The sequence below is a fragment of the Spea bombifrons genome, chromosome 7, assembly GCF_027358695.1.
Source record: "Spea bombifrons isolate aSpeBom1 chromosome 7, aSpeBom1.2.pri, whole genome shotgun sequence".
NCBI lineage: Eukaryota > Metazoa > Chordata > Amphibia > Anura > Pelobatidae > Spea > Spea bombifrons.
In genome coordinates, this window is record NC_071093.1 from 20,302,612 (window position 1) to 20,318,068 (window position 15,457).

Below are 15,457 nucleotides of genomic sequence, written 5' to 3' on the forward strand. Positions count from 1 at the left end.
AATTATAAACCTATAGAACTCTAATAGTCATACTTTAATGTTTATGAAGATCCTATCTGCTGCTCAAAAAACTAATGACCTAAACTAACTGAATAACACTATACCTATAAGCTATTATATTGGTTTACAACTTCTTACACACTAAGTGTAACTCAAAAATAAAGACAGTGACACATCATCAAGATTTTAAGAACGAGAACTCGGTAAAGATGGCCTCAAGAAAGGATGATCCGAAGTACAAAAAAAGAGATAAACGTGAAACCGAACAAAGGAAGGTCAAAAAGATTACTACATTATTCTCTCCTCAGGGTCCAAGAAAAACAGAGGAATCCTTATGCCTCTCGGATGTCACCACAGATGAATCCGGAAGACAATCTTTTAGCCCTAGTCTCCAATTAACGCATCAGATCACTAAAGAATATCTGCAACAGTCTATGGAAAAGCAGCTCAACCAATTTAAAGAAGAACTATTGAAAATACATAATGATTGGATAACTGAATTTAAAAAATTGGATGAAAGATTCAAACTAAACGAACAAAAATATGAGCATCTAGAATTTGAGTTAAAATCCGTAAAAGACGATCTAACACAAAAAGAAAATACAATACGTGCTTTAGAACAAAAATTAACAGACTCTGATCACGAAGGCAAAATCTAAGAATCAGGTATATCTGAAGAGATCAAACAAAACGCTATAAGAGGCTTTCTGAAAGATCTATTTTAGGATATGGGCATTCCTGACGCAGAAAGAGATGATGTGATCGAACGAGTCCATAGGACTATTAAACCTAAATCAATTACAGATGCTCAACCAAGAGATATAATCATTCGCTTTTCTACTTTTTATATGCGTCAAAAAAGTGATGAGGGCATCAAGCACCTACACCTCCAAAGGGGCGAAATTTCAACACCTCCTGTTCTTTCAGGACTTATTACTAGACACTAGACAAAAGAGAAGGGGATTTAAAGATATTACAAAGTCCCTTCGCGACAGAAACATAAGTTACATTTGGGACTTCCCAGTAAAATTAATAATAAAGATTGGAAATCGAGCAGTTACTTTGTCATCGGTGGAAGAAGCTAAGCAATGGCTAAATGATAACCCTTCTTAAATAAGAAAGAAGAATTAAGTAAAAAGAAAGGGAAAGAAGATAAAGACCGAAGAAAGGGAAAAAGAAAATTTCGGTAGTCGGATATTAATGATATTTATTGAGGCCTCCCCCCCCATGTACTTTGTTCACAAATTTGAAGACAATAGAGACTTCTATATTAACTCATTAAGTCATCAGGAAGGCTTGGACAATATCTAAGCATACTCTGATATGTTTCATTAGTCCGTACGTAATACATGAACTCTATTTAAAACACGATAAGACTTAATTGTGGGTTTTATGCATTTCATCAAGTTGTATCAAGATACTTCCATGATGTTTGACACTGAAGGTCACACGTGGCACACTATCTTTTTTGCTTTTGGTATTATCTAAGTATTAGTTTATTCTTATATTTACATCCCTTTTTTCCTTTCAGGTAAAGGAAATACTTGCTTGTCACATAAATTTACACATATTGAAAGCGACACCATTATTTCATAGGACAATTGAATCTTATTATTATTAATAGAGCAATAATGTAATTATCACTGAGTTTTACACCGGAATATAAATTTATTAATTCTGGTAATGGGAAGTAGCACACATGATACACGTTGACATTCTTTGAAGAGATTAAAGGTTTTTTTCTTTACACAAATCCTGAAACATATATACCCAACCTGAGACATATATATTGCATATCAAATGCTCCTGATTTATGGCGACTGATTTGCCAAATAAGTTGTTATCATGTCTTCATGTCTTTTGTGAACACGCTGTTGAACATATAATCTGAGGATGATATGGGTAAATGCTGGTATCTTAACCCTTTCAATGCACTAATTTTACCACCAGCCTTTGTCAAAATGTGTGGTGATATTTTTTTTCACACACTTTGTAGTTCAGGTATAAATTTGCCACTCCTGGTATATGTGTTCAGCAACATTTTGAGTAGCCCAGAATTCTCAGAAGAGTCTGGAGAGACCCTTTTGGAAACTTGTGTATTTTTTTAAAGGACACCGCCATCTTGCAAGAGGCGGTCACAGTGCATCCTGGGGTGGGTTTTTAGCATTGCTGTATGATTTCAGCGACACCATTAAAGCTAAGGAAGAGATCATTGAATGCCTCCTAAGCTCTTTTAAAACATGTGTCCTTTCCCAAACAGTATATGGCGGATGTTGATGGCCCGGGGAGAGACCACACAGGGCCCCTGGCGCTGATCTCGCTGTTGCTGAATGCCTCAACATCGAGTTGGAAATGGAAATTCCTAGCAGCAGTGGCAGCAGTGCCAGCCACATCTCCCATTCTCAAGCCCTTGCACCCATGTAGAGCAACTACACTAGACCCACCAGAGCATCAGCCATTTTGGAAGCAGCCCTCCATACTTTGGTGGATACTGGTACCACCCAAGCCCCCCAAAGTCAGAGTAGTGCTTCTGAAATGTTGAAAGCCTATATTAAGGAACTGTCGCTACCTCTTGGTACTGGCCCACTACGATATTGAGACAAGAAAGGCCTTTTTTTAGTGGCCCTGCAGATGCTTTATGCCCATCCACAGTGTTCAAAGTGAGAGGTTTTTCTCTGTGACAGGCAATATACTCAACCCCCAGATGCACCGCTCTCCCCACACCTGGTTGAGCAGATGGTTTTCCAAAATTAGGGTACCCAGCATCCAATATTCAAAGTGGGTGAGGTTCTAGTGTTGCTGCTCTGCCCCTTTCCTTACTCCTAGGAATCATTTTTTTCTTTTAATTTCTATAATATTGTGGAAATTCAGTCCTGCTCCACGGGCTGCATGTGCCTATGACCTGCAAGTGTATGCTTGCCCAGGCCCAGTGTCCTATTTCCACTGCTTCTGCTCCTGCTCCTCTCTCACCTTGGTGATCAATTCTTATTTTATGTAACATGACGGGTCGGTCTTGTGGCTGGATGTGTCTGTCTGCTGGTGCCTGTCCTGTCCTGCCCTGATCCCTGCCCCTGCACATCAAGGACCTTCCTTACTCTGGGTAATCAATTTTTTTTTGTAATATGGAGGGGGGTCCTTCTTGGAGCTGGAAGTGAATTTTTTTTGGGGGGAAATTCAGTGTGCTGTACGAGGGGATTGGATATATGCCAGTGTCTACCTACTCACAGTGCCCTGCCACTATTGCTGCTGCTGCCATTTCACCTTCATTACTTTGAGGGATCAATTAATTTTTTGATGCTGGATGCGTGTATCCATTGGTGAAGTGCTGTTGTTGCCAGAGCCGTAGCTAGCTAGCTCCTTTTGTGCCTGAGGCACGAATGGAAAATTGTGCCCCCAGCTATTTTTTTACAGAGGTTACTTTATTTACACTGCCTTACACTCTGCCTTTACACACACCTGTCCATAAACACACATATACACAAAAACACTGCCCTTACACACGACTGCCCATAAACACACATATATACACATACACTGTCCTTACACAACCCTGCCTTTACATACATATACACACACACACCAGCTTACAAACATACAACCTACACTGATCTTACACACGCATTGCCAATACACTTACACTGCCAATACACACTGCCTTTATACACACCTGCCCATTAACACGTATATACACATACACTGCCTTTAAACACACATGCCCATAAACACACATATACACATACACTGCCCTTACACAAGCTTGTCCATACACACATGTATACACATTCACTGCCCTCACACTCCCCTGCCTTTACACACACATATACACACACCAGCTTACAAACACATTGCCCACACACACACACTGCCCATACACACACACTAGGTTACAAACACACAAGCTTACAAAAATACACATATACACAGTACTTACACCCCTTTCTCCCCATCTCTTACTTTTCTCATCTTCCATCATCTTCCATCATCTTCTATCTTCCATCCTGTCATGGGAGCGCGAGGTCTGTGACTCCAGGCCTCTGCGTTAGTCCCCTAATTAGGGACAGACCTCATGCTCCCTAATGTTGGGCCGGTTAGAGGGGGATTGTGATCTCCCCAACCAGCCCTGCTCATCTGGTGCGCACTGCCCCCCAAAATCTAAATATTAATTTAGGAAAAAAAGAAAAAGCCTGAATATAAGAGGACCCTAAATGAAAAACGTTTTACTAGTAAATATTAATTCATGTAAAGTATTTTTTCATATTTTATAAAAGCTATGATTGAGAAAAAAATGTGTTTTTATTTTTTTTTTGTTTATTTGCCAACCTGCCCCCCAGTTATGCACATCTGCCCCCAGGCTTGCCACTCTGCCTCCAGAAATGCCTTATAGCTGGTTAAAAGGCATATCATGGGGCAGAGTGGCATATAGGGGGTATAAGTCATTTCTGGAGGCAGAGTGGCATATAGGGGGTTAAAAGGCATTTCTGGAGGCAGAGTGGCATAAAGGGGGTTAAAATGCATATCATGGGGCACTCTGCCTCCAGAAATGACTTATGCCCCCCCCCCACTGACTCCCTGGTGTCTAGTGGGGGCAGTGGGTGGAGGCCAGCGATAGTTCCGCTGAGGCTTATGTGACTGAGCACCGGAAGGTCATGTGCCGGCAGCAGCGGGGTTGTCTGCGTCAATCGCAAAGATGTTCACCAGCTGCCAGAGAGGAGAATTCCCAGCAGAGCTGTGGAAAATTCTCCTCTCTGGCAGCCAGGGAAGGTCTGCGCGATGTGCATAGACAACCTCCGCTGCTGCTGGCACTTTCGCCGGTGCTCGGTGATAGAAGTCCCGGTGGAAGTGCCGGCAGCAGTGGAGGTTACCAGACAGGAGGATCCAGGTCCCCTGCAGAGCTGCGGGGGATCTGGATCTTAGTCTCATAGTCAGACCTTGGTGTGATTATAAGACGACCTCGGTTATAAGACGAAGGGTATTTTTCTGGAAAAAAACGCGTCTTATGATCGAGCAAATACGGTACATAGTTTTCCACGCATAAAAGATTTGAACAAACAGTTGTGCAATATTTTCAAAGGCTGATAATTGTTTGTTTTCATCAAACTCTTGTACTTATTTTTTTCTATTTAGCTTTATTAATGTTTTTACATTTTGTCAATCAAATGTTTGGTTCTTTATTTCTTTTTTATTGCTTACTTTAGCTGAGTCTTGCCAATCCAAGAAAGATGAAAGTTTTTCATGGAGAGCAAGTAACTTGGTTTTCACCTTCAACACTCAAAGAACTTCTGGAGTTGAAAGCGAAGTATCCTAAAGCTCCTCTTGTGGCTGGAAACACTTATGTTGGTAGGAAGTGGAATTTACATTAGCCTATATTTTTTTTATTTGGGGGGAATATTTAAATACTTCTCAGGTTCTTTATTTGAGTAAATTAGTTTGCTAGGACAATGTTTATCTTATTACAAATGTTTGGTTTATATTTAATTTAAATGGGCACTTCAGCCATCATATGCACTGTAATGCAGTGTTTCTTCCTTCTGCCTTGGAGGCTTGTAGAGAGAAGGGAGGATGTCGCTGCACCGGAGCTGCAATGGCACTGTGGCTAGCCGAAGCTTAGCTATACAGCTATTGTCTTGAAAAGGACAATAAAGGATCATAGCAGCCCACCCCAAGCATCAGACAGCACCCATCTTGAGGTGAAAACAGGACAGTTTATTTAGACACACAGGGATATTTAAACAGTACAAGGGGTAATTTACATACAATAGACACAAAGTTCTTCATCAGGCCCTCCTTTGCACTCGGCTCAGTATTTCCACTCAGCCCACCTCGGCCCAGTAAGGGGTCGCTATCGTAGTCTGTGGGGAAGATGGTAAACACGGGGTTTTCCTGACTTCTGCCTGAAACCGGCTGGATATCAGATCCAGGTGCAAATACTGGCCATAGAGGTCTCTGTCCTGCAAGTCCTGACCCGATGGAGAGTAACATCACACATAAACCCCCTTCCAAAATGCAGGAACCCCAAATCTGTGTCAGTGCTCCACAGTCTTTAGAGTCTCTGCTACTTGGGGAAACGTAGCACTCCGTAACCAGGGGGAAGAAGTAGTCCTAATAGACCCCCTGTACCCACCTCCCCAAAAACAGAACCCCTTCCAAGGCCAGGGCCCATAGTCATACCTGGGAACGCTCTGGGTTTGACCCGGAGATTGCCGGGTGAAGCACCGCCTCAGGCCCCTCCAGGAGCCCATGGCACAGAGGCTTCCGTGACAATAGCTTAGAGGTCAATTTAAAAATGTATAGTGTCTGCCCTGCAAATGCTTGCAGTGATTTTGTAGAAACCTCCCTTAAGCATTTGACTCTTTCCCTATCCCCCAGCTATTTGTTGTGCAGAAGTTGTGTTCAGCTAAAAACATCTACTGACATGAGATATACTTACTGCCAGTTAGCACCAGCACTGGCTCTGCAAATGCTTTGGGGTAGGCTCTAACAAGTCCCCTGTGCTTGTGCAAATAAATCACTTCCTTGGATTTCAAAAGGTGCAAAAAAGCTAATCATTGGCAAATGTTATATTTTTTTTGGTTTGAAGAATGCCTTTGAAAGTACTTACAAAGACATATACATTATTGAAGAATATATGAATAAATGCATATTAATCAGCAAATGTAAAGATACTGAAAATCTTTTTTTGCTATTTATTACAAAGCACTTTTTTCTTCCTGAAATCTTTCTTGCAATCAATGTACAATTCTCAAATTTGTTTTGTAAAATAGCAAAAAGCATATATATATATATATGAACATGAATACTCATATAAAAGCTTTATAGTAATTGTCAGTCATGCGAGGGCAGAGTGGCTCTGGTGCCTAAAAGCACTTCTGTCTCTGCCAGACCAATGTTGTTTGACAGTAATGTAACTACAAAAAATGTAAAGTACAACTTGAAAAAACAATAGTCTAGTTTATAGTGAGCACTGCAGTAATCTACTGAAATATGCTCTGTTTTAAGGTCCAAAGATGAAGTTGAATGGCATCTTTCATCCAGTACTTATTTCACCAGTCAGAATCCAAGAACTCCACACCATCACTTCCAGCGATCTTGGTAAGAAAATAGTAAAATAAACCTTCTAGTACCCAAAATGTGTGTGTGTGTGTGTATATAGAGGAATGGGAGAGAGGCCGTCCATGCGTCTCCAGCCTTTTGCAGAAGTTCTCCAACTGGCTAGAATAATGAAGGACGACAATGTTTGTGCACCCATGGCTCTGCTCTTTTGTGGAAGTAATCCAGAGTTCTCCATGAATCTCTGGAGTACTTCCACGAAAAGGAGGGCATTATGGGGACAGCCTTCACTGTTCTTCCAATCGAAGGAGAAGGTGTGACCGGAAAGTTAGCCATGTTACAGAAGTGTTCCAGGGGCCTAGTTTATGGAGCTGAGACCGGGTGAAGAAAGAAAGCACTGGAAGAAGTTAAGACAGAAAAACCACGAGAGGCAACCGAAGAAGTGGAGCTGTGGGAAAAGGAGCATGGACACTAAAGCAGTTCGCGGAAAAGGTAGGGAGACAAAATTAGAAATCACAGCGCTCCCAAACAGTTTATAAGTGTCATCTTAGTCCCCAAAGAGCTTGTCAGTGCCACTCTGTTTCATTTCTGCCACAAAACAACTTGTCAGTGCCCCAAACAGCCTGACTGTGCCATATGTGCCCCATATACCGGGCTGCCTGTGCTCCAGCCCACACCACACCCCTGCAAGGGTCCAACATGCAGGAAGTGGATGTGATGTCACTTCTAGCATGGTGGATTAGTCAAACACAGAGTGCAGATAGAGAATGTGGGAGATCATCTGATTGGGTGATCTCTACGGACTCTGTGCCCCTAGGTATGTGTGTATTAACCAGGGCTAGCGGCTTTACAAGGGAACCGTCACATGTGTGGGAGAAGCAGTGGTGTGGTGACTGAAGCCTCAAGCTGGGATATTCTCAGCAACAAAACAGGTGTGTTGGATTGGTGGCATGAAAAGCGGCTAATAGCATATTCCTTTTGCTCCCATTTCTCTAATTAATGTCGTTCTGTAAATTCCTATTATTTTTTTATTTCCTATTTACAGCTTCTTTACTATATTCACTCCCCCACTGTAATTATAGTTGTGAACTAATGTATATTCTATGGTGTAGGCATCTGACTGAAGTACAACTGCACACTTACTATATTTGTATACTGAAAGTATCACCACTGATACTAGACTTGGGCACCAGGGGGCTCTTCGTGTTCGTCTTCGTGCTCGTCTTCGGGGAAAAAAACCCTTCCTATTCCGCGAATATGTAAATGAGTGGGCAATTGGTGACCCACTCACCTGTTTCACCCCAGAGCAAAGCATCCAAACACTGTCAGTCCTAGACGTTTGGCAGCGGACTTCCAGAGCTCAGACACAAGGCCCTAGCGTAAGCTGTCCACTCCGGCGGAGGTAGCAGGCGTTGCCACACCGCAGACAGAGGCAGCCAGGGAGGAGAAACTGCCCTTACCATTAGGGACATTTGAGGCATGACACTAGCCAGGAAGCAAACTGGCATTGAAGAGATGCTGGCACCACCACCACCACCAGCAGCAGCAGAATTGGGAAAGGCGGATGAGTGGGCAATTGGAGACCCACTCACCTGTTTCACCCCAGGGCAAAGCATCCAAAGACTGTCAGTCCTTGGCGTTTGGGAGCAGACTTCCAGAGCTCAGACACAAGGCCCTAGCATAAGCTGGCTACACCGGCGGAGGTAGCAGGCGTTGCCACACCGCAGCAAGTGCAACCAGGGGGGAGAAACTGCCCTTACCATTAGGGACATTTGAGGCATGACACTAGCCAGGAAGCGAACTGGCATTGAAGAGACGCTGGCACCACCACCAGCAGCAGCAGCATTGGAAAAGGCAAATGAGTGGGCAATTGACGACCCGCTCACCTGTTCCACCCCAGAGCAAAGCATCCAAACACTGTCAGTCTTAGACGTTTGGCAGCAGACTTCCAGAGCTCAGACACAAGGCCCTAGCGTAAGCTGGCTACACCGGCGGAGGTAGCAGGCGTTGCCACACCGCAGCAAGTGCAACCAGGGAGGAGAAACTGCCCTTACCATTAGGGACATTTGAGGCATGACACTAGCCAGGAAGCGAACTGGCAGAAAAGAGACGCTGGCACCACCAGCAGCAGCAGACTTGGGAAAGGCGAATGAGTGGGCAATTGACGACCCGCTCACCTGTTTCACCCCAGGGCAAAGCATCCAAAGACTGTCAGTCCTTTGCGTTTGGGAGCAGACTTACAGAACTCAGACACTAGGCCCTAGTGTAAATTGGCTACACCGGCGGAGGTAGCAGGCATTGACACACCGCAGCAAGTGCAACCAGGGGGAGAAACTACCCTCTCCATTAGGGACATATGAGGCATGATTTCAGCCAGGAAGCGAACTGGCAAAAGATGCTGGCACCACCACCAGCAGCAGCGTTGGAAACGGAAAAAGGTGAATGAGTGGGCAATTGACGACCCGCTCACCTGTTTCACCCTAGGGCAAAGCATCCGAACACTGTCAGTCCTTGGCGTTTGGGAGCGGACTTACAGAACTCAGACACTAGGCCCTAGCGTAAATTGGCTACACCGGCGGAGGTAGCAGGCATTGCCACACCGCAGCAAGTGCAACCAGGGGGAGAAACTACCCTCTCCATTAGGGACATTTGAGGCATGATTTCAGCCAGGAAGCGAACTGGCAAAAGATGCTGGCACCACCACCAGCAGCAGCGTTGGAAAAAGAAAAAGGTGAATGAGTGGGCAATTGACGACCTGCTCACCTGTTTCACCCCAGGGCAAAGCCTGAAAGTCTGTCAGTCCATGGTCTTTGGGAGCAGACTTACAGAACTCAGACACTAGGCCCTAGCGTAAATTGGCTACACCGGCGGAGGTAGCAGACGTTGCCACACCACAAACACGTGCAACCAGGGGGAGAAACTACCTTAAACATTAGAGAGAAAAAAAATTTACTTTCCAAGCTAAGAGCTGGGTAACCCAACTTGGGCAGATTGAATTTAAGAAAGGCAATCTGCTCCATCAGATGAGGTGCCATGCGTGAGCGCTGTGGACTCAGTATGTTTCCAGTCATAGAAAACACGCGCTCACTTTGAACAGTGGTTGGCGGACATGATAGTAGCTGCTGTGCAACCCATGAGAGTGCAGGCCACACACTCTTCTTTTCATCCCAGTAGCTAAGAGGATCAACATTAGGCGCAGAAGGAACTTCACAGAGGTAAAGTTTGACCATTTCAGCAGCACTACTCTCCTTTCTGCTGCTAGCTCTGTCAGATGGTCCAACTATACTCCCAAGTGCCTCTTCCCAAAACGCAGCTGCTCCACTCAGCTGTGTTGTGATGCTTGTGGCACTGCTGCTGATGCTGCTGCTAGGAGTAGCAGACCACATCATCTCTTCCTCCTCCTGCACCTCTCCCTCCTCGGACAGCATTCCCATTTTACACTGCCAGTCACGCACCTTGTTGACCAATTGCTCCTGGTAGCTACTGAGAACATTAAATTTCAAAGCTAGCTTTCCCTTAATTCTTGGATCACAAAGGCACGCTAGCATCATTTCGGGACTCTCTTCCATTCGTTTGCGAAGGTGTAATTTAAGCAGATCCTTTAGCTTCCCGACTATGGCTGCTACGTCAGGATGTAGAGTGCCACCTTGAACAGCCTCACGGTTTTCAAGGAACACATCCATCTTGCTGCCTAGATGGGAGAACACTGGGATTACCTGGGCCAGACTGGCAGTGTTTGATCTTAAATTTTCTGTGGCATCCCTGAATGGTTTAAGGACTGCCACTAGCTGGGCGATCACTGTCCAATACTCCCTATTCAATGGAGATGTAATCCCAATATTGTGCTCTGAGGCAAGATTATGGATTGCCCTCTGCTGCTCCAAAATCTCTCCAGCATGTCTAACGTGGAGTTCCACCGTGTACTGACATCCTGACGTAGGCAGTGTATGGGAAGACCTGACCTCTCTTGCTCTTTCCTCAAAAGTTGGCTAGCCTTAACACTATGGTGAAAGTGCCCAGCGATCTTTCTGCAGCGGGACAGAACTACTGCTGCCACATTAGTTCCTTCTGACATTGCTGCCTTCACTACAAGATGAATGATGTGGGCTGCACAGCGCACACCAACAATATGACCATCTCGCAGCGCTTTCACCATATTGGCACCTCCGTCAGTTACCACAAAACCAACTTCAACATTGGTGCCCGCCTCTGCTCCCACCCAAAGGCTAAACATTTTCCTCATTGCATGCAGAATATTTTGGGAAGTGTGCTTTTCATCCATCACTTCTGCATGGAGAAGGAAAGATCGGTAGCCTGTTGCAGCAGCTTCCTTAGACACACCGGGCTGCCACCAGTGTGCTGTCAAAGAAAGAAAGGCATGCTGGCCGCTAGGTGCACTCCACAAATCTGTAGTGAAATGAACACACTGACCAGCAGCCTTGGAAAGCTCCTCTTTCACTGCTGCAACACAGGACCGATACAATGAGGGGACAATGTTCCTGCTGAAAGTGGAACGTGACGGAACTGTATATTGTGGAGCCACAGCCGCCATCAATTGTTTGAAAGGCTCCCCTTCGATCATAGAGAAGGATGCCCCTCCAACAGCAATGAACTGACCAATCAGTCGCGTTACTTTATTGGCCTGCTGTTTGGGCATTGACCTTTTGGATTGGAATGCCACAAATTGTTCCAGGGTGGGCTGGACATGCAGTGCTCCAACCTGCCTTGGTCTCTGGCTGCCAGCACTAGCTGCTGCTGCTACTGCTATTGGCTCAGAAGAAGAAGCTGTTGGGGTTTTTCCACGGCCACCAGCTATGCTGCCTGCACTAAGTTTTACTTCTGCATCTTTCCCCAATAGCACAGCGTTGTGTTGAGTGCTGAGGTGATGCTTCATGCTAGAACTGGTAAAATGGCCAGACACTTTCCCTCTGCTTATTAGCTTCCCACAATGTTTGCACTTTCCATAGCGCCCTTCTTCAACATTTTCAAAGTGCTCCCAAATTGGGGCGCGCATAGCCTTGGAGTGTGCCTTGGGTGCTGCTCCTACTGCTCGGGGTGGATGAACAGAGGTAGAACTAGTGGTGGTGGGACTGGTGGTAACAGTACTGGCCATAGTGGGACTGCTAATTGCTTTAGCTTTAGATTTGCTAGGTTTTGCTGCTGCTGCTGCTGCTGCTGCTGGTGGTGGTGGTGATGGTGATGATCGTAGCGGAGAAGGTGGAGGCTCAGGGGAAAATTGTGCACTAGTCATTTGGACACTGCTCCCTGAGGAATCTGATTCCTGACCACTCATCTCCTCTACTTTATCTGGCTCATAGTCTAGTTCTTCATTAGCCAGATCGAATGGAATTCCTGCTAGGCTGGAGTAGTAGTGCGAGCAGGAAGAATAGACTCTGCACTTGGCCTCTCAGTCTCAGGCTCCTCTGCTACCTCGCTAGGTGGAGTTCCACTATGTGTAGCCCTCTCTCTAACTGTCTTTACAAAAATTTTGTAAGGACTTGGTGGCTTGCTAGAGGTACTAGGAGGACATGGCGTGGCGGTACCAGTGGGAACAGTAGGCGCAACACTAGTGGTGGTAGAGGCGGTAGAGGTGGTGGTGTTGGTGGTTTTCCCTACAAAGGAATGAGATCGCTTTGGTTTGGGACCCCTCTGAGTCTTGCTGCTAATTTGGCTCTGCTTGGTACCTTGCATGCTGCTTGTGGATGGGGAAGATACTGCTTGGGGCAAAAGGCACTTCTGTTTAGTCACTGGGCTGGTACTACTTGTGCTACCTTTTAACTTTGAACGTGCTTCTGGTGCTTTAGGCTTTCCGTAAAAAAACATAGAGCTTGTGTGCCTAGCCGCACTACTGCCTGCTTTTGGTGCCTTTCCTTTACTTGATGATCCTTCAAGCAATGCTTCCCCAAATGATAAATGAGAGCTTGGCCTACTTGGCCGACTAGACTGACGCAAAGGCTGGTGGTGGTGCTGGTGGTGGTAGATGGAGCTTGTGGAGCTTGTCCCTCCTTAGTCCCAAAAGGACGATCCATTTCAAATTTTGTGTTGTGTGTGTAGTGTAGTGTAGTGTTTAAAAAACTATATAAAAAAAAAATTAATAAAAGGAAAAACAAATTAAAGACAAAAAAATTAGAGGAAGTTCTCTTCAGTGCTACTGCTTAAAAAGTAAAACTATGCACTACTACACTGTGCTGTTGTGTGCAATCTGCCAAAGTGCTAAAGTTATTTAAATTATTAACTCAAGATGAACTATTTATATAACTAGCAGTATTTTATTTTTAATTTGAATTTACACGGGCCTAAGAGCTTAGCCTACTACTATGCTAGCCTAAAGCTATATTTCCTTACTATAAGTCTACCTCTAGGCAGACGCTCTCAAACCCACTAAACTAAACTGAGGTTAAATCAGATTCAGTATATGATTTATTAATTAATATCAAGTTATATAATATTAATAGATTAGAAATAATTTACTTATATATTATGTATTATAGATAGAAGAATATAGATTATGAATTAGAATTTAGAATTAGAATTACTTATATTATAGATTATGAATTAGAATTTATATTGTTATATATTATTTATAATATATTATAGATTAAGATTAAAGAAGATTAGAATTATTTTAGTACTACAGCTAGTAGCTTGAAGCTTTGCTTAGTACAGTTGTTGTCATCACACAGTCAATTTTTCTTGAAAAGAAATTAGAAATAAAATAAAATGTCACAGCAAAACAGTTAACGTCACTGCTTGCTGATCAAAAAAAAACACAGCACTTATGCGGCTGCACTCACTAGCCCAACAAGTTCACTTCACTGATGGACTGAGGTGAGCAAAACAAATGAAATAAAATGAAAGATTAATTAAGAAAAATTGACTTGGTCTCTTACTGTTGCTAAAACAAAGCACAAACTATAGAGCTGCAGCACCAGTACTAATAAGATTAGCTGAACTATACGCTAGTAGTAATGAATTAATATTATTACTTTTATTTATAGCTAATTTAATTAACTATTAAGATAAGAAGTATAGAATTATTGATATTACTGATTTTAGATTAGACACTAGTAGATGTCTTGAATGTCTACAGTACACTCTACACTAGTATACTATTACTAACTATAACTGACAAATATATATATAATTTTATAATGTATTCAATTATTAATTATATGAATTAATATTACTGATTTTAGATTAGACACTAGTAGATGTCTTGAATGTCTACAGTACACTCTACACTAGTATACTATAGTATATATATATATATATGACTGACAAATATATATATATAATATTATAATATTAAATTATAGATTCTATTAAATTATTATTTATAAATTCTATTTAATTTATTTAAGCAGGACAGGCAGTAGGCACTAGTGCCAGCCCAGGGCAAGGGCACCCCAGTGCCACTGAGGCACTGGGTGCACTGTCAACTCAACAGCACTTACACTACAGTTGATGACAAATTAAATTAAAAAAATGTAATTATTATTAAATATATTAATTAAGTAGAACTGAAGTGAGGATGAAGTACACTGTGAGAAATGGCAGGCTAAAGCTTACCAGTCTCACACAGAACAGAACAATCTCTCTCTGTAACGCTTGGATGCAGCACAGTAGTGTTGCCAAAGCAGTCACAGCGAAAAATGAATGGATCTCTCAGGTAAGCTCTTGTCTTATAAAGGCACCTTCAGAATTCAAAAAACAGCAGCACAGGCATTGGACGAGACCCTTAGCGTGACGTCACAAGAGTGAGCTGATTGGACAGACGAGATCAGCTCACTACTGTTTGAAATTTTGGCAGCTGCGCGGCAAAAACGATTCTTCGTGGTTGTGAGTCTTCGTCTTCTCCTACGTTTTGCTGGCACTGTATTCTCTTCGGCGTGTCTTCGGAACGAACAAAAAAACGGCCTCTTCGTGCTCGTTTTCATGTTCGCCTGAAGACGAATGCGCAAGTCTAACTGATACCCAACTTACCTAAAGGTGATAAAATTTACCTGCCTGATATAAATGCTGTGGTGCAAATGTATCTATTGCATACAAAGGATGTATGTTAGTGTCGGTGGAAACTTGGTGATATAGTCTGCACCATAATAACTGGGTGGTGTTAAATTAGACATATAATAGGGGTTATGCAGACTGGGCTGAGTTTTGGTGTAGTGGGTGTGGTAAATTTAACCCCTTAACGTCCAATGATGGGCCAGGCACGTCAGACAAAAACGGTCAGGTAACGACCAATGACATTTCATTAAACGTTGTTGCTGTAATGCCTCGATGTCGAGGCATTCAGCAACACCGAGATTGGCATCAGGGGCCTCTCCCTGGGGCGTAAACGTCCGCTTTAAGGGAGTTTAGGAGGCGATCGGAGAGCGGTCACAACAGCCACTGCAAGACTTTTCCACTC

General features: G+C 43.5%; 1 protein-coding gene across 1 annotated transcript in view; it reads left to right on the plus strand.

Moving 5' to 3' along the window:
- Positions 1-15,457, plus strand: part of AOX1 (aldehyde oxidase 1) — a 190,894-nt gene that overhangs the window by 74,305 nt on the left and 101,132 nt on the right. Inside the window, exons 9-10 of the mRNA XM_053471953.1 lie at positions 5,196-5,337; positions 6,997-7,089. Of these exons, the coding sequence (XP_053327928.1) occupies positions 5,196-5,337; positions 6,997-7,089 (235 nt within the window). The remainder of the gene's footprint in view (positions 1-5,195; positions 5,338-6,996; positions 7,090-15,457) is intronic.